Source organism: Euprymna scolopes, chromosome 5 (genome assembly GCF_053919585.1).
Source record: "Euprymna scolopes isolate OS-2025 chromosome 5, ASM5391958v1, whole genome shotgun sequence".
NCBI lineage: Eukaryota > Metazoa > Mollusca > Cephalopoda > Sepiida > Sepiolidae > Euprymna > Euprymna scolopes.
Window position 1 is genome coordinate 146932067 of NC_136486.1, and position 26021 is coordinate 146958087.

At 33.4% G+C, this 26021-nt stretch overlaps 1 protein-coding gene across 1 annotated transcript; it reads right to left on the bottom strand.

The window, feature by feature from the left end:
- Positions 1-478: 478 nt before the first annotated feature.
- On the bottom strand, positions 479-26021 carry LOC145277103 (uncharacterized). Its single transcript, XM_080128767.1, has 6 exons — positions 25885-26021; positions 22325-22576; positions 13321-13727; positions 7048-7147; positions 3274-3359; positions 479-628 (listed from the first exon to the last, which is right to left on the bottom strand). Exons 1-6 carry the CDS (start codon positions 26003-26005, stop codon positions 581-583), a joined length of 1014 nt encoding a protein of 337 aa, XP_079984893.1. The 5' UTR covers positions 26006-26021; the 3' UTR covers positions 479-580.

The following is a 26021-nucleotide window of genomic DNA, read 5'->3' on the forward strand; positions in this document are numbered from 1 at the left end:
TGTCACAATTTTACCTGACGGCTGGAAGGAAATTGTTGGTTTAAACGCTATTAGTGTGTAATTGAACGCAATGTACCCAGCGGAATTTGAACTCGATACAGCCGATTCCATACTCTGCGGCTGAGTATATTAGACCAACCATTTAATTAATATTAATCCCATCTCAAATCTGCAACCTGCAATAAAATACGCCAACTAATCCCAATTTAAATTCTTCATGTTCTCCAAACTGAATTCTTTGTACATAGGCGTCTATTGCAAAGTATTCAAATCGCCAAGAGAAAATCAGTCGATATAAAGAGAAAACCCGTCAATTTAAAGAGAAACCACTCAATTTTCTTTTCTAATTAATATTTTCGAATTGCCATAATAACAGAACATAATAAAAACAAAACAACAACAAAAAAACATAAAAAACAAAAACAAGAAGACAATAAGATATATCAAAAGTGTAAAAATTTATTTCTTTAATCGAAAAATGCGCAATTCTAATTATTTTTCCGTTCAATAGACAAAGAGAAATTAGAAAGAAATTGAGACTAGGTCCGCAATGGATTTTTTGACGAAAATATTATATGCGTTATGCGTTGATTTCCGGTTTAACAGGACACTGCCGCCATAAAAGAATCTGAAGGACAAAATGATAATATTTTTATAACATTAAAAAGCATTAAAATTCATTGAACTTATTCAAAAATGAAAAAAAAGTCGTAAAACGCATGTTATAGATTCTCTGAAGTCGGTCATTAATGATTATCTTTACTGTGGGTCTGAGTTTTTAATCACAAGACGCATTTCACGAGCAACTCAAGTATATTCTTAAATGAGCCCCCCCTCCAACCACCGCCGAATGCAACGTCGTGCTACACTATGTAAATACTATACGTGCTACACTATATAAACATTGCAAACAGAATACATTAGTTAGAAGAAAGAAACAATGTATCCTAATCAAAATGGGTAAACTCGTTTGTGCGCACGCGTCTGCGCATACATTATCTTTAATAAAACAAATAATTATATTTTGAACCAATCAGAGGATTTTCTTAATTTATTCGAAATGGCCGTTTCTGCAAGCCACTTCGATCATTTAAAAGAGCCATATTGTCTTCTATGAACCGATGGAAACCAGTTGACCAGACCGGCGTCGCTCGGCGCTCCTCTCTTGGGTCTTGCGCCTGCCGGATCTCTTCACTCACACAACAATTGCACGCAAACAATAGCGAACACACATATACACAATTCTCAATTCGGGTAATCATACATTATCACACGTAGTAATTACACTTACGAAACACGGCACACACACACACACACACACACACACACACACACACACACACACACACACACACACACACACACACATACACACACACAAAAACTGTTTGAATCACTCCGTTCTCGTCTGTTCAATCAAAACCAACCTTTTCAATGAAATATTCCAAACGTCGTCACTGAATTCTCTCTCTAATATGAAATGAAATAAACATTGACTCTTATCAATAACTTTTAATGAAATATAATTTGTATAAATAAGCAGACAAGATTTGATTACGATTTCTTGACCAATGTAATGCACGGCTTTTAATTAAGAAATTCAGACTTCTTCGATGTCTCAGCTAAAAAATTCCCTTGTTTTACAAGACCTCTAAAAATATTCAAGAACATTCTATGGTTTTCCCATTGCTGTAAACTTCCATTTTTAAACACATATGAACTATCTTTTTTGTGAATGTATGCATTCTGAACTCATGATTTTGCTTTTATTTATCGTATAACGTGCCTCTCGTTTTCTGACATTTTATTATAAACCTAAAACCCTTTGCACTGAAAAGATTATTTCGAAACCAGCTCATTACAAAAATATCTGGCTCAAATAAGAAACACCTAAAGACCTCCCCCCAAAAAAAAACTAATGATTCCCGTTGTCTATATTTCTATCTTCATATGTCTTTTGTAGTTATTATTTATGTCATTGTTGAAGAGCGATTACTATTTATAATATATATATATATATATATATATATATATATATATATATATATATATATATATACATATATATCATGTTTATTTTTATTAATTATTTTTATTTTGTAATTTCATAATTATCAAATCTACTGTTGTGGCTCTTATATACACATTTTCTTCGTAGTTAATACTGTTACTTGTGGTGACTTTGTATACTATATTGGTTGTTAGGAATTTATTCCTCAGAGGACAGTTTATATTGTTTTGCAGTTGCATAATTGAGCTTTGTGTTCAGTGTTATTATTGCTTCTATTATTGTTTGTGGTAAATATGCCGGGGGTTGCTGGTTTTTCTATTGTAATTTAGTATTTTAAAGTTGTGTTTTTTATCGTTTGTATGCTATCAGTACGGCAATAACTGACTTTAATATTTTTCCTATTTATAAATGTCTGTGGTGTGCTATGTTCGGGGGAATAATAATAACGACCGGAACAAAAACGCATAGTTTAAAAAATACATTATAATGTTTGTGATTTTTAGAATTGTGTATGCACTTCTGGGCAAAGTCAAATGCATCTTTTATTTTTCGCTCATAGACGGGTAGAAATAATTTATTATTGATATTGTTGAATCATTTTATGATAACTTATTATATAAAGTTGAAGTTCGGTTAAAGATTTAATTCGAATTTAAATCTCTGTTTAATGTAAAATTCTATTAAGATATAAATCAAACGTCATATTCCCACCAGAAAATATTTCTGAATAAGGAATAACAAAAACACATACCAGACAATATTTTTTCGTGCTTTTATGTATGGAAGTAAAATATATACATTTTCGTTTTCTTTTTTTATTACAAATTTATCAAAAATTCATCATCAGAGAATGGACGAAAGTATGAGAGAATAAAAATTTGAATTCCAAAAGTGCAATGAATTGCACAATATTTTGGTATGATACCAAAACTCGCCTGTTTTCGTGTTATTCTAATTTTCTAACTCAATGCTCCTTTTTTAAGTTGTATTCAATGTTTTAATAGCATAAAATGCCCACCTTTAATTGCAATCTGCATTTTCGGTTTCCTGGTATGTGTTTCTGAGGTGTTCAGCTCTGATTATTTAGTAAATAAAAACTGCCATTCAACACCACATAGATTCATTTAGCAAAACATCACTCAGAATATTTAAGTTGTAACAGCTACTAATCACCATTATTCTGAAATTGGGTCTGAACCATGAAGGCCATAGTGCCATGTCAAAAAAAAAAAAAAAAAAAAAAAGAATAACGAAATACTCACAGAATCGAAGTAACCATAGAAATTTTGCATCGCGTCTGTCGGGTCACCACCAATTGATAATGGACATTCTGAATGATTGACAGTTGCTAAACACAGAGAAAAAGAGATTGAAAAAAAAAATAGCTGGAAACAAAATTAGCGGTTTTGTTGAAAGTAACGATCAACTTATAACGATTGCGTTTTACATAAACGTTTCCACTGATCTAACCATTTTTCTCAATTCTTGAAAAAAAAAAATAAAACTATGAAAAAAAAATCAACAATCCATTATATGTTGACGTTTAGGCTTTGAAGTTATCATCATGATATAGAAAATAGATTGTAAATAGGAATACTACTATTACAACTGCCACTACTTAGAACAATTACAACAATAATAAGAACAAATAAATGACTAAAAATAGAAATAAACAAAAATAAAAAATATAAACAAATAATAAAAATCAATAAGTGCTATTATTTTACATTACAAATTACGGATCTTACATCAATGATGATTAAGTCAGCTAGTGTGAATGTTGACAAGGGTCACACTGAGTGCATGATGATTACCCAGATTTGTAGAACATAATCATTCCCAGAAGTGAGTAACCTTAAGTTGAGGCGGGGAGGGGCAGCAGATCACACAGTAGATAATACAGAGATATGAATATATGACGTCTTTCAAGCTGGGAGAAACAAAGTTTTTTTTTAATCAGTCTCTTCCTGCAAGCCATACGAATGAGACACGATCGACAATGTAGAAATAACCTAAGCGGAATGTTGCTTCACTCATTTTAGTAAGTTAGAAGGATAAGTTAAGAAGTGAGTAATTAGCTACGGGGATATAAGCCTCTCTATTCGGAGTCAATTCTCTTCAAATAAAAGCTAGAAGAAAAATCTCAGCGAACATCTTATGTACATTTTTCTTTATGTAAAGAAGCTTATTTTTTATAGCAACCACTAGACGTAACGATGACAATGAAGAGAAGTAGTGTTACAATACAAGCACGTATAAACGTCCCATATATGTATGAAGAACTCTTTATTATACCATTGAAAATGTTGCATTTAGTCAATAGTGCAAGTCAACATATTTTATTATGCATATGTATTATCTGTTAAATTGCGTATTTGATATGGACGCAATTCAACTTTTGATTCTCGCTTCAATTATGCCACATGCAGCTGGTATACTTCCGTTTGCCACTAGTTTATCCTAACATACACTGGTGTAATCCTAACTAAAATTCATACTAGTCAACATAATCGCTATTTACTGGCTTAGGGTCCCAATATATAACAATAAGAAGGCTCCAATCCATTTCAACATATATATCATGTTATCTATAATGATAAATCAGGCACAACAGACCACACTTGGCAGACAACATTAGAGGAGTTATTTAATGCTTAGAGTTTGTGAATATTGTATATCTATACTACGCCATGTACACGTCAGTCGCGTATTTAAATCTTAAATACCAATACTCAGTATTTGGAAAAATAGATATTTGTATAATAAAAATTTTCATCTGTGATTTATTTTAATTTGAAGTTCATATATAATGAAATGTAGTTAACTTGAAACGTTGTGTGAGTTATGTATGAAGGTAAGTATTAGAAGGCTATCACAATGCAAAGAATGGAATGTTGTCGATGTTAGATGTTAGAAACGAAGACAAAAATATATGATATATTTAAATCTCTCTATATAAATATGTATGCACACATATATGTAGACACACATATATATTTATTTAATATTTTTTCTTTTTGTCAATAATACGGCTTACTTGAAAAGTCATGTATAACAGCGTTCCATAATATATTTCTAGGAAAATCCTCTTTCTCAGATGCCTTTGTTTGTGTGTGCTGTTTAATGCTGGTTTGTAGGGGTCTCATGGTACAGCCCACATAGAATTTGTTACAAATAGTGCATTTCAATTGTAAACTGTATTAGTGCCGTGACAAATATTTGAAATGGTCATAGGACAGTTGGCTAGTATGCATTAAGAGGAGTTGTTTTGTGTTCATGTGCCTCAAAGATGGACCTGAGCGAGCAAGTTTCATATTGAAGCCCTCTTTTATTTATAGCCTTGCATGGTGCTGTTGCTTGTTTTATTGGGTCTTTGAGGTGTTTGACTACGGAATTGAGGTATACATTCATTTCAAGCATCTGATGAAATCACTTAGTAAAGATTGTCTTATTTGAAAGATTGCTACACTTGTTCTTGGATGCGGATTACTTTATTAGCTGGGTATCCAATTTTCTTAAAACAACAACAACAAATAATAATTAGGTAATTCAGGCTACTTAAACCGAAATAATAAAAAAATTAAAACAAATAAAAACTTAAAAAAATAACACATAGTAATTCGTTATCAAATTTGAATATCTAAATAAATAATTTTATTCCATTTACTGCTGAGATATTTTCTATATTTGCTATCTCAAGATTTGAAACACACGCCAATTGAGAAAGAGTATTTTCCTCGAAATATATAATGGAACACTGTCAGACACAATACCTCACTATGTAGAGGTTTGATTTTTCGAGTAAGTCGTATTATTGACAAAAGAAAAAAGTATTATATATATATATATGCGTGTATACATATATGTCTGTATACATACACACACATATATATATATATTTAAATATATCCTTGCTTTTGTCTTCCTTCCTCAACACACACACACATACACACACACATATATATATATATATATATTAGATACCGTAATATATATATATATATATATATATATATTATATAATGGGATTTAATACATAAAAAATTCTACTTTTGCAAAGGAACTTAGCTTTTCACTCTGGATACTTGATTGAATAAAATTGGATTTTACCTTCAACGTAAAAAACATTCTTTTATATTCTATTTGGCTGCCTGAACCACATTGCCTTTTTTTGTTCAATCCATATTTTCCTGCTGTTATTTTTATGTCTCTTGTAAAGATTTTAATCTTTAATATATTTTCAGTGTATGCAAATAGCAAAATTATATCAATCCATAATAAATATTTCGCTAATAAGTTTCCTCTGAGGAGTTGAACCTTACGTCGAAAATCCATGGACCAAGGAAAGTATTTTAAATGCTGTATTCCTTGTTAAAACAATAAATTTTTGTTTTGAAAATTATATTTTCTGAAAGAAATTTAAATATAAAACCTACAATTTTAAATTTGCTCTATCTAGTATATTGAGCAATTTTATTTGGCTGGGACTGTCTTATATAAAAATATTACTTCTCAAAAATATTTTGTAAGACTTTGAGTCACAAGATTGATTAATCTGTGATCTAATTCATGTCGTTATTCACACACACACACACACACACACACACACATACACACACACACACACATATATATATATATATGTATATATATATATATATATATATATATATATATATATATATATATATAGAGAGAGAGAGAGAGAGAGAGGGTTGACATTATGCTACTGTCCCTACCCAACTAGTGTTTTAGAAGACAACAGCTTTTTGACGTGACTGTTCCGTTTAGAGTTCTGTCCGAAATGATGCAATTTCCTTTTCCCGGAAATCACGTAGTTTGTAACTTCCGTTCACGCGTTTCTAATCCATCAATCATTATCTTCGCCAATGTTTGCGGTTTTCGTTATGTAACATTTCTAACCTTATGGATTTAGCAAATTCTACTGCAATTAAAAAAACCTATTGCTACAAAGTAGTATATAACATCACAAGATCAGTTTGGTTTTACGTTAAAATAACTGAGGAAAAAAATACCTGGGTAAGCCGTTGAATTTAAAATCTCTTGACCATTATTCGTTATGTAAACGGTTCCTTTCACAAAAGAAACTTCAAGTTTGTGCCATTCATGAACTTTCTGCAGAAAAATAAAAAGCAAATAAACATATTGATTGACAAATTTTAAGCTTTAGATTGACTTTTAATATGGCATAAAGTTGCTAGATTTTAATAAATTTATTCTCTTATTTCAAGTCACATGCATCATAGATGCATTGTTAGAACTGAAAATTACAGTAACATTTTATAATGTATGAAAATTGTAATAAATTATTAAAAAAATATAAGCCGTTAATCATATTTCTCGAAAATTTAGATCAAATTTACATTGCTAGCGGTTTCTATTGCTTAAATAATTAAGAATTAGAAATGTTATTTAAAAGAATAATGAATCAACGCCGTATTCAAACATTTAAGGATTTATATGATTAGAAGCATTCCTTACGATAAACCAGAAAAAAAACTATAGAAAATTAAAGAATTCTTAATATCTCTGAAGAATTAATTTCCCCCAGAAACTTTGATAAAAATGCACCACAAATGGCTTTTATTACGTAAATAATTTCAAATTAAACAATGATTCTTAAAAGAACTTTTAAATTTATAAATCATATAGTTAAGTATGACCAATGATGGAGTACTGTTGCCACATCTGGGCAGGAGCTGCTAGAAGCAGCTTATCCTGCCTTGACAGAGTTCAAAATAGACTTCGTAGCTTAGTCGGGAATGCCCTTTTCTCTTCTCTGCAACCTCTTTACCACAGAAGAGATGTTGCGAGCGTTTGTCTGCTTTATCGTCATTTTCACGGCAAATGCTCGTCTGAGCTTCAATCTATGGTCCCTCTCGCTAAACTTTCACGAGAAACACTCGTCTAGTCAAAACCACTATCAATAATTTCTAACATTCTTTATCTGTGCCTAAACCTAAACGTACATTCCATGAACAAAGATTCTTTCTTAGAACTGCACGCCTGTGGAACTCTCTTCCGTTTGTTTGCTTTCCAACTGACTACAATTTGATTGTCTTCAAGTCCAACGTAAACAAGTTCTTGATGAACCGTCTCCCTAAGTAATCCAATTTACAAAATTTCCATTACTTATGTTTACTACGTTATAATCCCATTGACAAATGTATACCCGTTAACCCTTATCCTCAAGTGGCCTCCTGGCCTTGATAAGTGGTGATTCCTATGTAAAAAAAAAAGTTTTTGTTGTATGGATAATTTTATTACTATGTTCAATTAACTGTAGTACAGATATTTGAATAAATATTAATATAAAAGTTAAAAAAAAAGCGAAGAAATTGATTCGTGAGGTGCACAATGTCCACATAGTGATCGTGATTTAACGCGTCTGTAATTTATCCACACAAACGCAAAGATGGCTAACACTAATAACCTTATTATGTCTCAAGTAAAAAAAATCAAATAAAATACAAATATTGACTTCCAACAACAGTAAAATAGCAACTGGTATTCATTAACATGTAATTAATCGTTTACAATGTTTATTATGTTTTGGTATTATTGATAAAAAAAAACAAATGTTTGATATGACAAAATGGTTGAAGCAAACCTAAATTATTATTAATCAATTCGACATACAGAATTTTCAGGTAATACAGTATAACCCGGATATAAGAGACCCGAATATAAGAAAAACGGATATAAGAGAGATTTTCTCTGGTCCCAAAATGTTAATGTACATTGTAACCCGGATATAAGAGAATTGTAGGGATCGCATAAAAAGTCTCTTATATCCGAATTACACTGTATGGACAAATATCTTACTGCCCAACTTTCCACGTCAGGTTTTCTTCCTTATAAATCTGATCCCTATCACAGTGGTCCTGGATATGACCTTAAACTATATCCAGTGGTGAGGCCCCAGCTTGTGGGCTTTGGGGAGTGTGGAGCCACCCTTTAATTACCATTGCTCCCAGGTCCACTCTGACCCGGAGTGGTAGTACCTGTTAGGGTCCCAACTATGGGTTAAATAGAAAATGACTTGAAAACAACAAATATATTCTATTAAAAATTTTTTCTTCAAAATCTTTGGATTCGGCATTAAATAACCCAAAAAGGGTTGATATGCCGTAAAACAAAAACAACCAACCAACCAACCAACCTATCACAGTAGCCCCTAACGCTACAGTAACAATTTTCCTTATTTAGGGTAAACAAACATAAAAAAAACACCGATCCGTTTTTTTTATCGTGATCTATCATTCCACTACCTTTTCTGCATCTATGAACAAAGCCTTAGAATCAATTAATAGAAAAGAGAAACTAAATGATGAAGCAGCCGTTGTCAACCCATTACTTGTGTAATTTTTGTTAATACAATTTTTTGGTTAATAAACTTCTGTTCGTGCCATTTCTTACTCTTTAAGGTCAGAACAGTTTTGATGATACAGTCATAACATTGGTACTTTCCGTTACCATCTCACATGAAAAAAAACAAAACAAACAAACTTCCACAATTCCGAATACTATTTTTATTTCGAGTATTCTACTTGAAATCGTTGGCAACAAATGCATGTCTGTCTCGAAGTACCGACATATTCTTATTTGTCTGCGTTTGTTATTTTTTGTATGCTGTAATTGCTTATTTAGTTTTAAGTTGTAAAATATTTTTGAGCGAAAGAAACATCATTATTATCTTCTTTTTAAAATTTGTTTCATAAAAAAAAAAGACAAGTGTCGAAAGAAATTATACATGGACAGTAAAACAAGTATTTTTTTTTTTACTTTTGATTGTTTTTTTCATCACATCTTTGGTTATTAGGGTGTGTCTACATTTCATTAAGAGAAGTACAAATTTTTTTGTTTTTTTCCCCTATCTTGTGTACATTTCATAACAAGTCTCATCAAGAGCGCGTTTCACCTGGCTCGTATATATCACCTTCATAGATTACTTACCTTCACCAAATGAGTTGTGTTTCAACCGACGTTTATCTAAGCTACTAGTACTATTTGTGACCCATGCTGAAACCAACTTATCTTCGGCATCTTCGAGAGTACGTAAACAGCCGCAAGCGCACTTAGCCAATAGGATTTCAGCAGACGAAAATTTACAATTGCAAACTGAGTAAATCGTAAAATTCAGTAAACAATTGATTAAAGCGTTGATGAATTCCAGCATTTTCGGACAGACAATTCAGTCTCACGAACGACTAAAATAATGTTAAAAAACTAATTTGTTTTCACCATAATCTGTAACCATAATAAATGTAAAAAATTATTTTTGCCGTTCTAACCCTTAACGGCACAATCACGTTGACACATCGGTTATCGCCAGATCATCGAAGTTAAGCAACGATGAGCCTGGCCAGTATCAGATGGGTGACCATTTAGGAAGGCCAAGCGCTGTATGTACGCATTCCCAAATTAAGACGGAAAGCAACAGGAAACTACCGTCTTTACTTGTATTCCCGAGATTACCATGGTTAGAGAGCCGTGGTCGCCGACGCAGTTAAAACAGCAGGGCTGCTGCTGATAAACCCTTAACTAAACTAACCTAACTCAACTATAACATAATAGATCTGGTTAAAAGATGTGCGAGTACAAGAAAAAAAAAATATCGAAACAAAAATCTATAAACAAACCTTAACTTTCTTCGAAAAACATTTCTCACAGAAAGGCTTGCGTATTTATCTCTGCTCTATTGTTATTTTCATGAAAAGTGCTCAACTGAGCTTCAATCTCTGCCCCTCCTGCAAGACAACAAACACTCGTCTAACTATAACCATTGTCAACAATTTCCCTTACTTTCTGTGTCGAAATCTAAACTAAATTACATGAACAAAGTTTCTTTCCTAGAACTGCTCACCTGTAGAACTCTACATCAGGGGTCTGCTTTCCAGCAGACTACAACATGGTCGTTTTTAAGTCCGATATAAGCATGTTCTTATTAATTCGTCTTCTTAAATTATCACATTCTATCCAATTTCTACCACTACCAATCATTACGCTGTTATCTCACTGATTAACCCGTCATTCATCCTCGAGTTGCCTTCAGGCCTTGAGAAGTGGCGATTTTCTTGCAAAACATGCCTTTCTTGTAAAAAAATACGGTGACTGTTTTTTTTTCTTTTTGCTTTAATATTGGTTCATTATATTTTCTCGTTTTGATCTTGGTGTTTTTATTTGGCATTTCCGGCTGTTTATGTCAACAGCCCGAAGATGCCGACGAAAAGTCGGTTTAAACATGGGTCACAAAATGTACTAGCACCTTGTATAAAAGTATATCCGTTCACAACTTCACGTAATGGAAACAGATTTGACGATACATGTTTTCTTTTTTATTAAAGGAGATTGTTTTTTTTTTTTTTTTTTTTTTACGGGGAATATATTACTAGTTTATACGCGTTCTTTGAGCGGTCTTTATACAGTAACTGTATATGAAGAAAAATGTTCAGGAAATTTCGTGGAAAATATTCGCTACTTATTAGTTGTACGAGAGAGTAAGTAACTACGATGAATGTAATTACGTTTTATTTTATTTTATTAGCAAAATATTAGAAATTATGTTTTAAGCAAAAATAATTCGCTTTGAACTGATGACGGAATACGCTAAGTCTACTTTTGTGTGGATGATAAAAAAATCATTGAGTTTTCTTTAAATTTATTAAACACGATTAGAGTTACAAATCCTTTAGATCTACGTGAGATTTGGAACCAATTATTGACATCATAAAACATACTGCCTTAGTAATGTGTACTCTGCCTATTTACTTTAATCAGCCAATCACATGTTCCCATTTGTGTACGACTTTTAATAGCATACATATATGTTTGTTATGCCTGTTTTTTTTTTAATATACATATTGAATTCAATTCTGTTAAATATATTATCCAATAGTATGTACATACATATATATATATATATCTATCCTTTTTATATACATATTGAATTCAATTTTGTTAAATATCTTATCCAATAGTATATATATATATATATATATATATATATATATATATATATAGTTATCAGAAATGCTCTTTCAATGTTTTGTTCAATTATTTATATTGAATGCCTTTAACTTTTCCCTCAAAGATATAACCCTATTAACAAAAACAATTCAATTATTTAATATATTAAGTTATTGAAATCTGCATTGACAATACATTTTAATAAAAAAATGTTCAAAACATGCCCATTTTAGAGCCAGTCTCGATCCTCTTACGCAAACCTCTCTGTCGACAGAAATAATTCGTTAAGTCTTCAGAGTTATTCGGGTATATATCTTAACTCTCCCTAAATTTCACATTATTTGCATATATATTTTACTTTATTGTACATTTTCATATTCCCAATCTAATACATTTTTTCCCTTGATAAAAAATACATGCATATCTCCGTAAGTCGTTGGTTTTTACCTTGTGATTTTTATTTATTATTTTGCAATTTGTATCCAACGATTAAGTCCTGATGAGTTTGTTAGCGAAAGGGATCCCTAGGCTTTCTCCGTTCATTATTTTTAAAGCCTTGTATACACGCTGTACCGTAAAGCAGTTATACAGGGTGACCCACAAAAACGGGCCCAATTCTAATTAGGCTCCGTTTCTTAGTGTTTTGTCCGAATGAAATGAAACTTTGGTCATAACTAGTTATTCAACTATATCAAAATATCACATCAAAACACTAGGGTTTTTGGCCTTTTTTCCTCCGTTCTACAGCATATGTTCTAGATGGTCTCCATTTAGCTTTTGTTTTTTTAGGTCACCCTGTATATATATATATATATATATATATATATATATATATATATATATATATATATATATATAAGAACAAGTAGTTAATAATGTTAAAAACACTCTGAAAAAGAGTTAAAAACATATTTAATTTTATACATATATATGTATTGAAAATCTATATGGCAATTAAGCTTAATTGCCATATATATTTTCATAACTTACTACCTAGCTCTGCCTATGTATTGAGCACTGATGAAATAAATACTGAAAATTTACGCATAAATTATATCTCCGTATATTAATTTATGTAATTAAATGAAGTAATCATATATATATATATATATATATATATATATATATATATATATATATATATATATATATATATATATATATATTGTTTTTAAATATCTTTATATATATATATATATATATATATATATATATATATATATATAAAGATATTTAAAAACAAAATACTTGTTATTTAAAATAAATGCAGCAATACTTAAAATATTTCTAAAACTAATTAATACACGAATGCAACTCACTGCGTTTAAATTTGCATGTTCAAGATGATCGTTTACAACGAACGATAGTTGTTGGCGTGTAGAGTTGATCTTCAAAGCAATTGTTGCCTCAGTGCCGTTTAGGTTAATCACGCATGCGTTGGTTATCAAAGTGACTTCCTGTAAAGAATTCAAAGCGTTTTCTTCCGTTTTGAAACCTACGCTCAGTTGGAACATGTCACTGTACGAATTGCCAGCGAAGAAATGCAGGGTGAGGCGACCAGGAGCGAAGTGACCATTATGAACTCTTGATGATTGATCCTCCCCCGTGTTCTCTTGGATCAAAACAATTGGTTCAACTTGAATGTAAGTATTTTTGGCGTAGTCTCTCACAAGGCGACCATCAAAAGTTATATTCAAAGTTAGATCACACTCGCTTTGACTTGATTCTGAAAATATAAGTTGGTTTATAAGTTTAAGCTCATGAACAGGGTGTTTTTTTTAGAGGCGGCGAACTTTAAATTGATAACTCTATTTTCTTTAATTGCAAATTTGGCAACTATCGTTTGTCTCAGTTCAGCTTGGTTTGGCACTTCATCATGTGGTTTCAGTAGGACGGAGCTAAATGCCACACATTGCGCAATATGATCAATTTACTGAGAGAAACATTTGATTAACGAATAATTTTACAAAATATACCTATCAACTGCCCACCTCGTTCGTGCGGCTTAACCGCATTAGACTATTTTCTTTGGGAATATATAAAGGCTCATGTCGACGCTGATAAACCGGACACAATAGACCACTTGGAAAACAACATTCGACGCGTTGCTGCCAAAATACAGCCTAAATTAATGCGTAGAATTTGTGAAAATTGGATATCTAGATTACGCTATATACGCGCGAACCACGGGGGCACATGCCTGAAATTGCATTTAAATTATGAATGCCAAAAATGAATCTTTAGAATAAACCACATATTTGTATGATAAAAATATTTTCTGTGATTTATTTTAATTTAAAATTCACCGCTTCTACACCCCCCCCAAAAAACACCCTATATAATGATGAACCATGAATGAATCAATTTTTACACATCTTTAAAGCAGAACTTTACACACTCACATTTATAAAGAATATATAGTTCCACATGCCATAAACAAACTTAAAAGCCGCCTTATGTGTGAACATTAAAGCATATAGTTAAAGGGATAAAATAAAAGCGACATTTTTACGCGGAAGCAATTTAACAGAGTAAAAATGGAAACAGTAACATATAACTATGACATCATTGTTATTGGGTAAGCTGGATATTTATTTATCTCCCACGGCCATAAGATGTGACACAAGGGTCGGAAGGTGGGATTAAAGATTAACGCCCCTGAGGATAAGTACTCTGGTGTACAGAAAATACTTGGGCAGCCCCGTCGGCATTGCTCGCTAAAGGCGTCTCAGGAGATTAGAGATAAACCAACTCCTTTTTAAAGAGAAAAGGCAAAGCCTAGGGGGGTGGATCTTCTAGAACGGCAAAAGACTAGTAATACATAGCAGTCAATCGGGAGAAGCCATTTTAGAAATGGCAAAGACTCTATTGATTTTGGAGCCAAGGGAAAAATCCTCTGGCTGAAATATTTTAGAAGTAATGGATTTACCCAAAGATCATAAACATAGTTACACATAACACTTTATTTGGGTAGCGATTCGTGGCAGTTTTGGCTCCAGAATCATGATGTGTACTTCTGTAATATATTTTTTTCATACAATTTTTGTTATCGATATCTCTGTGTCTTCATTATTACAGGTCTGCAAGGCTATAACACTGGAAATAAGTGATTCGAAACAACAATCACAAATAAAGTTTTTTCACTTAGCGTAGATTGATAATATGCTGTAAAGAATAGATTTCTCGGATTACTGTTAGCATGGTAAAATATATGCAAACAAAGAAAATATATATAGCAATATAGCACTATGTTTAGCTCCACTGATGACTTTTTTAGATGAGGACTTATGATTTAGTTGTTATTTTTTCTAGTTAATTATTTAGTTATTATTATTATTATTATTATTATTATTATTATTGGTTTTCTTTAGGCTATTTCCTCATCAGCGCCGAAATCTATATTTCTAATACATTTCGACCGATCTTCCCTTCTGTGGTAATATGGAATCCTCCCCCAAAGTGTTAGGTAGTGAACAAAAAAGAGAAAATACTAAAACAAACGTATAAGAAATGAGGGTAGTAGAAAGACAATGGGTGGGTAGTTGTTCACAATGACACACAAAAGACATTTAAAATAGGATAGCTAATCAAGGTGTCGCAGTTACTCAGACAAAATACCGGGTGTTGCAATATTCTTCATATATTAGAGGATATTATTAAAAAAAAAAATTGTAAGGTTCTAGTTATGGACACTGGCGATAGGAACTGACCAATCAAAAAGAGCCACGTTCTGCTAGTAATCAATCAGAAACCAGAATTGTTCCATAAATATATTGAATCGTTTAGCATTCCTTCACATAAGTTTTTCGTGTCCACAAGAAAAAGATGTTTTGCTCTTTTAAAGTCCAAGACATATACAGAATAGCTACTCACCGAAAACTCTTCATCTCCAGGACGTATACAGGATAAAAGGTTGGTGGCAGGTTGTGGCTTGCACCAGGTCGGAGAGATATTTAGAAGACCGAGATGAGTTGATCTCAACCGACGGCAAAGAGACCTCGACAAACGGTTAAGGTGTGGACGTTAGCGTTTATATGGCCGATGGTGACGCACGCACGTACGCACACACACATACGCGCGTGCGCACACACACACACACATGCATACACATCTAGAGCACAATTGATATCTGCAGAATGTATGAAAGTTTGTATTTTTTTTTTGTTTCTCTTGAGTTTGTTTATTTTTATACTTGTGAACCGCATTAGTAGCCGCATGTGTGAGATATGACGACACGGCCAGGAGAGAAAATGAAAGAGAAGAAAACCACGACACGGCACAGATATGAAAGAAGTATTCTACCTTCCGACGTATCTAACTCTTATACAAATAGAGGATTGCGTCCTGGAACGGTAGAATGATCCAAACATTTTCCTAAAAACCTTAGCAAGAGGTTTAATGTAAGTTTTCATTTCAGGTCTAGAGTAGAAGTAGCCTTATTGTCATAAAAGATGACTTCCTTGAGGAGGGAGAGGCATTCATTTCGAGAGCAGTGAGGATCCAAGCGTAGGTGGCGAAAAGAGAAACTTTGTCTTAGAAACGTTAAAAAAAAAGCCGCGTTTTCTCTCATTGCATCACGTGCTCTCTTTCTCTTTATATATATATATATATATATATATATATATATATATATATATATAGAGAGAGAGAGAGAGAGAGAGAGAAAGCATTTGAGAATTTTTAAAACATTTTTGATGACATCACATAATTTACACTTTTCTCACTTCCCCTGTTCCGTTCAGACCTTTTGTCACAACTGACCTTCTGACATCGCCAGAATATCCTTTGTATTTGAGATGGTTTTGAGAATTGTTAAATTAAAAATAATTATTTTACACTCGCTTATATACTCCACCCACGATGTACAACATAAATATGGCATGAGGACTCTTCAAAGTGTTTTTAAAAAATTTTTTTTATTACATTTTCACCCCAAACAAGGCACAGTGCCACTTTGATGTAGGGGGCTGCTATCGGCTGCCGCAAATAGTTGTGTCGTCTGCATAGATGTCGAAGAATGATACCAGAATATGATTTGGAAGGACATTTATGAAGATCAGGGGGAAGGTTGGGCCTAGAATTGATCATATGATCAAATCGAGATTGATGCTATGTATATTGGATTTATCCGTCAAAAACTACTTTTATAGATCTATCTGAGAAGAAATATTTGATGGTTTAAAAGACATTTCTAGATATTCCATAGATAAAAAGCTCGTATAACAACCGTTTGTGTCAAGTCGTATCAGCCTGTGATAGACCAACAGCTATAGCCCAAGAAACAAAGCCTCCGTCGGGAAATTCGCTGATCCTGCGCGATATCACAGTCAGCACGTCAGTTGTTGATCTTGCAGGACGAAATTCGTTTATAATACAAGGTGTCTAAAATGTAATCGTGTACTCACACTTCGAATGACGACGAAACGTTTATTTATGAACACAAAATAAAATGGAATAGCTTCGAATACAGAAGACAAATATAATAGATTTAACCGACATAAGTCCAGTTCAAACAGGCAGAAGTATATAGAAGCCAGAAGTAACTATAAGAAAGAAATAGCGACAGCTAAGAGAGAATTTACTGAAACCACCAAAAAAACGCATCGAAGCACAGAAATTAGGGACCGGCGACTTCTAAAAAATATACAACAGTGTAGTAAATAATGGGCAATCAACAATCCCCCCCCCACTATTCAACAATCATGAGGTTGTTTGCTCTGCAACTGAGAAGGCAAACATGCTTGCCAGTCGGTTTGCCTCCACCTCCACACTGGACCCTACCAACCACCCCCTCCCTGATTTTCTTTTGCGGACAGACGCCACATTAGACGATCTGAAAATCACCCCTTCTCAGGTGCATGCTATCATAAGATATCTTGACACTGCAAAAGCATGTGAACCTGATCTCATCCCGGCTGTGCTATTAAAAAGTGCTCCGCTGAAGTAGCTCCAGTTCTCTCCAAACTTTACAACAAATGCCTTAATGAATCTTGTTTTCTTGCCTGCTGGAAAACTGCTTCTATGGTACCAGTTTTCAAGAATTCTGGCGAAAGAACTGACCCAGTAAATTACCTCCCCATTAGCCTCCAAGCTTTAGTCCATCACCTTACAGATGTTAAACTTCTGACTGACTAACAATATGGATTTAGACAAGCCCGTTCAACAGCAGACATCCTAACTGTAATCTCAGAACGTATATACCAGTCACTGGACAAAGCGGGGGAGGGTAAAGCGGTAGCTCTAGATATATCTATGGCTTTGACAGGATATGGCATGAAGGTCTGTTCAGGAAAATCAGATCATATGGTATCACTGGAAGAATACATGAGATAATTAAATCCTTCTTAGATAAGAAAAAAATCCAGGTTGTCCTCGACGGTCGTACATCTAAACAATACGATATAAATGAGGGAGTGCCTCAGGGGTCTATCCTGGAACCTCTGTTATTCCTAATATTCATAAATGACCTCCCTGACAAAATTGCCTCTGAGATGGGTATATATGCTGACGACACCACACTCTATAACAGACACAACAGGAAAACAAATGAATACATATCTAAAGAAATGGCAGAAGCACTAAAGGATGACCTCCAATCTGTAGTGGAATGGGGACAAAAATGGATGGCCATATTCAATGCTGCCAAGACAAAACTCGTTTCATTCAATAATTACAAGAAACCTTCTCTGGCACCTATAGCAATGGCCAACAACTCTTTATCTGAAGTACATCTTTCACACACCTTGGCCTAACGTTCACAGAAAACATGAGTTGGAACAATTACATTGAAGGCATTGCCAGGGCCGCTGCAAGGAAGGTGGGCTCTCTCTACCGTGCTAGAAAACTACTAACACCCGAAAGTATCCTGTACCTCTATAAGGCCACCATTCGCCCATGTATGGAGTATTGCTGTCACATTTGGGCTGGTGCATCTGCTACTAGTCTCTCGCTCCTTGACAAGGTTCAAAAGAGAGTTGCCAATCTGATAGATCATCTAAACTTCAGCCCCTGTCCCATCTACGAAACGTTGCATCCCTCTGCTTGTTCTACAAGTACTTTAACGGTGAATGCTCTGACGAACTACAAGCACTTGTGCCCCCTCGACGTAAATACCCCCGACAAGCAGCTAAATTCCACCCCTTCACAGTAGAGATCCCTAGATGTAAGAGAGCCTTCTACTCCAGTAGTTTCTTCCCCAGGACAGCTAAACTTTGGAATTCCCTGCCGGGTCCCTGCTTCCCCAACTGTACGTACATGAAGAAGTTCAAGTGCAACGTGAATCGACATCTTGCTGCCCAACTCCCTACACAGTACCCCTGATGCCCATGTCCCTGATAGTAGTCCCCTACAACAAAGTGGCAATATGCCTTTTTGGGGTGAAAATGTAATAAAAAAAGTGAAAAATCATGTTTACAAATGTTTAAATTAATGAAAGTTCCTGTCCAGACAATGCTGATAACAATTAAAGTGTGAGTACATTTTTTAGACATCCTGTATTTTATTTGGCAGTTTTCCTATCTACAAAGACTTCTAAACTAAAGCGTAAAATAAGCATATCATACCAATATCACATATATATAATATAAAAAACAAATACAGATTAGTGATGGATCAGTTCATTATTTATTTATCATTTATTGGCAATATTGAAGATATATAAGATTAATAAAGGCAATAGCCTTGGTTTCATAGTGCTAGTTCCGTTTACTGAGTTGTCACTGAACAGTGAAAGCAGTTTCACACGGTCGCCGTACAGACATCACTAAATATGTTTTCAATTATTGTTATATTTTCTAATAATATAATGGGCTAGATATAATGTCAATATTTTGCGTGTTTAGTGATATTATGTATATGAAATAAAATAAAAAGTCAAAAGTGCATTAGTTTACTTCACTTATGTTTTTACGGAACCTCAGCGTTCTGGAGAAGTCTGGTTAAGAAACAATGATTTAATGAATGTTTAAACAATGATTTAATGAATGTTTATTTATTTAATAAATGTTTATTAACGTTGTGGAATTAAAGACTCTGAGATGAACCGTGAAGAAGTCGAGGAGTTTTGACCTGAAATTTGTTGGTGCTAAAATATTAAAGAAATGAAAGCCTCTTCTTTCTGAGCTAAACAAACTCAATTTTCGTTAATTAAAATGAACAGAACACACTTAGTTTCAAATTGACAATCCGTTCTTCATTCGAGTACTCTTAACATACGTCAACACTGTGAGGGGTGAGGGTGAGGAAAGAGGACCACAGCTTGTTTTTTAGACCGAATTTTAGTACGTTTATTTCGACTCGCTTCCCAGCAAGTTTCGTATTCAGAGAAATTTAAAAACATTTTTGCTGACATCACATAATTTATACTTTCTCACTTCCCCTGTTCCGTTTTGTCACAATTGACCTTCTGACCTCGCCAGAATATCTTTTGTCCCCGCTCTATTTGAATGGTTCTGAGAATAGTTAAATGACAATAATCATTTTATATTCAATTTAATACTTTATACAACATAAATGTGGCATGAGGACTGATCAATGTGTACAAAATACACCCGATAAATGTCTAGGTAGACATTCTCGGCTGAAACCTGATATAAATATAAATATCCACATTGATAAGGACAATAACTAATAAAGATTTAGTATCTCCCTTTCTGAAGCATGAACTATAGTATTACTTCTATTAATTGTACTAGTGGGACGTGGCGGTAGTCAAGTGATTAACGACACGGACTGGCGACCTAGATGTTCCAAGTTCGAATCTAGTTCGTTCCACAAAATTACTTTCATTTAGAATGTTGGCAACCTTCACGTGGTCCTTCCCATTATACCTGACGTCTTTCTAAGAAAGAATTCTGACCAGAAAAATACAAGAGAAACCAATGCCAACAGTAGAATCTTCGGATTCATACGACATGATGATGTTTGTACTATTGTACTACGTTTCAATGCTACATTCACGTTACTATACTATTTCGGACCAATGTACTATCTTTCAATGATCAATCCAGGGGAGTGTAGTGTAGTATCTGTTCGATTGTTATGATACCATCTTCCCAGAATATTACCTCCTGCTTTTTTTTGAGGGCAGTAGATTAGTATTCATTCTGTTGTCATAGGACCACCTTTACGATCTTACTTCCTCCCTTTTTTTGGAGAGGGGGGTATAGTGAAGTATCTATTATATTGTTATGAGACTATGCTGCTAGGCATTACCTCCTCTTCTTTGGAGAGGGTAGTGTAGAGTTACGTTATGGGGGTGTTTATATAAGACCGTGCATATACTGTACCACATGCGTGTGTATATAGTTGAATCGTGGTGTGCTGAATGTGTATACGTGGTACTACTAAATGTCTGTGTATTCTTATCATAAATGGACCATATGTATGTACGTACGTTGTGTAACAGACTGTTTTCCTCACCTAAATGTCTATTTAAATAGCTCGTGATTCATCTAGGTGTTGGTGCGTGCGTGTCAGAACATATAATATATACCGACATACCAGTTTCTGTTGTAGCAAAGACGCTTCAAAACGGACCTAAGACGAATAATTGTTTTTATAGATATTTTTATTCTCTCCCAGGCATTTCGTCACAGCAGAACTGGAGTGAATGACGATCTTGGGCTAGGGTTTCTCTGTCTCCATTCTGATACTTCCCAGTCTCCCCACGAGGGAGACTTTCTTAGCCCATCTTGTTCATTCGACGTCTCCAATCCAACTCGACGATGCTTGCGCCAACAGGAACACGTGACATGCGACACGTCGTCCGGTCACCTGTTCGGATACTTTCCGGTGCAAACTTAGTCGGCCACCGAGTTTGACAAAGTTTGACATGTTTGACAAGCTGTTAAAACATGACACTTTCAATATCTGTTGTCCACTGATCACTAGATATATAGATAATTATATAGATAGACATACATACAGACATACATACATACAGACAGACAGACAGACAGACAGATGGATAGATAGATAAACAGACACATAGATAGATATACCGACAATTATATTAACGGATAGATAACAGTTAATTTACTGCTTCTGTCCGACCACTCTAATAGTCGTTATGAAACAATCCTCCTAGACTTGCAAAAATATGTAAACGCCAGGCATTGTCTCCCCTTTTTTGAAGAGTGGGTAGGGATAGTGCACTGTCTGTGCTATGATCATGATACCATTCTTCTGTTTTGGAGAGTAGTAAAAGATTTGCTACTTTTTGATTAGTTAAGTTGTAGTTATTATTAATTACAACTTAACTGATTAAAAGCAACAATTAAAAACAAAATAATTAAATAAAAATAAATAAATGAGTATGCTAACCTTCTAAAGCTGTGAGTTTTTCTTTGTCCCAATCACATTGGCATTTTATCTGGTTCCAAATCAATCCATAATGACATTTCCTCGTCACCCACTTACCAAAAACTAACACCTGATAATTGTTAATGTTGATCACATCCGCTTGATACCCGGTGCATTTTGGTGTCAATTCGGATGTTAATTCGTCGTCATCCATCGGCATTGTAGAAGGCTCTGAAAGATTTCCTTTTTGTTGACTCGTTTGGAAACCCGAATCTGCAAATGGAATTCATTTTTAATTAAAAACGGAAAACACGTTCGTATATATCAACACTTATTTACTTTAGAAAACATTTGACGCCATTTCTCTTAGACCAATTGCATAAACAAGTCTTGAAAGTATAGTGTACCCTATTACTTGCCCGAGAGAGGATATATTGACTCACGCTTTTCCAGGAGGTATGAATAAAGTGATCTGATAACCCCAACACAGCTCGAACGCGCACCGTTAAACACTTCATATATATTTGCTTTGTAGAAAATTTTTAGAATTTAAACTCAGTAGACATTAATTGATAATTCCAGAGAATTTATAAATAGACAATAAAAGAAATAAAAACAAATAAACAACAAAACAAAAAAATGGCGTATGTTCTATATTTTCAGGTAAAGCGATTCATTTTTACGGGCGTATCTACATTTCTTCATAAAATGTAAAATAAAAGATGATATTAGTTTTTGAATAAATACAGGCGTTGTTTGAGCAAAATCGATATAAAAGATGTTTTCTAATGTAAGTTTTTTTTCGTTAATCTTGTGGTTTTCTGATCCCTTTTTGACGAATGGTTGTCCCAAAAACATAGCATATGCTTGAAAGTCTTGATTGTCTGGATAAATGTGAAAACGTCAGTAAAAATGAATCTCTTTACTTGAAAACAATATAGGCGCTAGTAGTTGCTTTCTTCGCAATTTTTGTTTTTACTTCTTCCTTTCTCCCCACTCTCTCTCTCTTTCTTTCTCTCTCTCTCACACACACACACACACACACACACACACACACACACACACACACACACACATATATATAGTAAGTTATGAAAATATATTCATGGCAATTAAATTATACAAAAGCTTACACATTACTATAGGAAATCGTAAGACTAATATATGTATGTATACATCATGTCGAAGAAAAAGAGAGAAAAAAAGATTGACGAAGGAGTCTTACTCCGAAATATATTTCTTAAAAATAAACACTCGTTTATTTTATAAAAAAATTCGCGTTGCAGTTTTTGGCTTCAAACGTATTTATGCGTATATATATATATATATATATATATATATATATATATATATATATATATATATATATATATATATATATATATATATATATATAGTAATTTATAAAATATATATGGCGATTAAGCTACACTGAATATTCTGCGTTTCATCACACTATAGGATTCGTTAGGCTTATGCGCGAATTGTGTGGTTGCCTCTTGCTTTTATATATGTTGAGGATTTCTAGTTGGCCAATCAGCTTTCTAGTATCCACCGCGCCCCTTCCTATCAGCCAATGGGCATGCATTTTATCAAACAAAGGATCTGTTTTAGAACTAGGTTAGTGGTTTTAGGTAGACGTTCTCCCTTTTTTTTTACATGTAAATATACCTATGTGTACACACATATACATGCACACATATATACATATATATATATATGTATATATACATATATGTGTGTGATCGTTTATGTATATTCATGTTTATTTAATTTATTTATTTGTTTGTATTCTATTGTTATTGTTAGTTTTAAAGCTATTTTGTATCGCTATCCTAGAGTAAGTTTTATTTTGTAAACACAGTTGTTTGCTATTTCCCGCCTACAGTTTAATAGAGTTTGAGGTTCTTTAAAGTACAGGATAGCAAATTTTTCATGGAGGCATAATTTACATGGGTCGTCTAAATGTCTGCATGCGGTAGCTTGTCTCATTATTCCCATTCGACTACCGGCGATATATATATATATATATATATATATATATATATATATATATATATATATATATATATATATATATATATATATATATACACTCTTATTTAGTGATTAAGCAAAGCTCGCTATCTGTTTGCTTGTAAACAAACCAGTAGCTCCAGCACAGAGATCGGCAAATGTTTATTCAATAGGCATTTGACGAATCATTTACATGCACCGATCCATAGTCCTGTGGTGAGAGCTTCCGACTGTCAACGCTATGGTTGTAGGTTCGATCCACGACTAGGGAAAGGTTGTAGTCTAGCTGTGTATCTGATCACAAATAGGCTCCTATATGGTTGGCTATTATAGAAAACTGATTGCATATAATGATAGAAGGTTATCGAGACACAGGAATGGGTATGTTTGATCTGGCATAATGATGATTAATTAAAATTGTGGGGTCTGCGTACACGCCTGGCCCACAAAATATGGAAATAAAAAATTAAAAGAAACGTTTACAAGTGTTTTTGATATAAATGTACATGATAATACTTTGATAAGTATGTTTTAACTTAAATAGGGATGGTATAATAAAATTGTGGGGTCTGCGTCCGCGCCTGGCCCCCATAGAATGGAAATAGGCACAAACTTTAATAAAGACTTTTCATATCTATCTGCGTAAGGATACTTTGATAATTATGTTTCAGTTTGAAGAAATATGGTATAATAAAATCATGGGGTGTTCGTTCGCCCCTGACCCCCATAGAATGGAAATATGTCACAAAGTTTAACAAGTTTTTTTTTAATATAAATCCACAGAATATTGTGATAAGTATTTCAGTGTGAACAGGTATGGCATATGGGGTTTATCTATATTATTTTTACTTTCATCATATTTTGCTTTGGTTTTGATACCCCCAAATTCGAAGCTATCTCTTTACAACCCTTCCTTTTCATAACCTATCATACTTTCATAAATCAGAGTCCATTTTCTGTAAGATGTTTTTGAACCGAGTCAACGACGGGTACTTTTGCTAGTATATATATATATATATATATATATATATATATATATATTGTTTTATTAGCTAGTATATATATATATATATATATTAGTTGCTATAAAAGGTCTATATATCAATGATATGGAGTATGCAGAATTTACCATTTGCCATGACATCGGCCCATTTAGCATAATAGTTATTGTGTTTTTCAATCAACAACCGAACCATATCAAAGACTCAAAATGGTATTTAATACCTCCTTTCAAAACATTCATGATTATAAGGTGAGTATCAAGAATAAGTGGAGTAATTTTAGAAAAGGAGATACACCCTCCCCTATATCTATGTATAGTAGCTCATAAAATCGAATCCTTCGGGTTCGCGTTGACTACAAACAACCATTTTGCTTTATTAAATCCAAGTTTGAAGAGCGTAAATGTATGTTCGGATACTTGCTATATGGGTGGCCAAACATGATGATATCTGTATATTATCGCTAATAGCACCAAATGTGAGAATACATAGCCATATAATGGCAAAACTCAATCAGCAACGATAATTAAGTTTAGAAAATTAATAATGAATCAAAATACTTACGTTTCTTTTGATCGGGTGTAATTGTTATTGTTTCCGCATTTCTCATTTGGTTTGAATATTGCCCGCCAAACAGAAAGAGAACAACCACGAGCAAAATGGACGTTAATTTGTTTTTCGACATTTTTATTTTAGTGAAC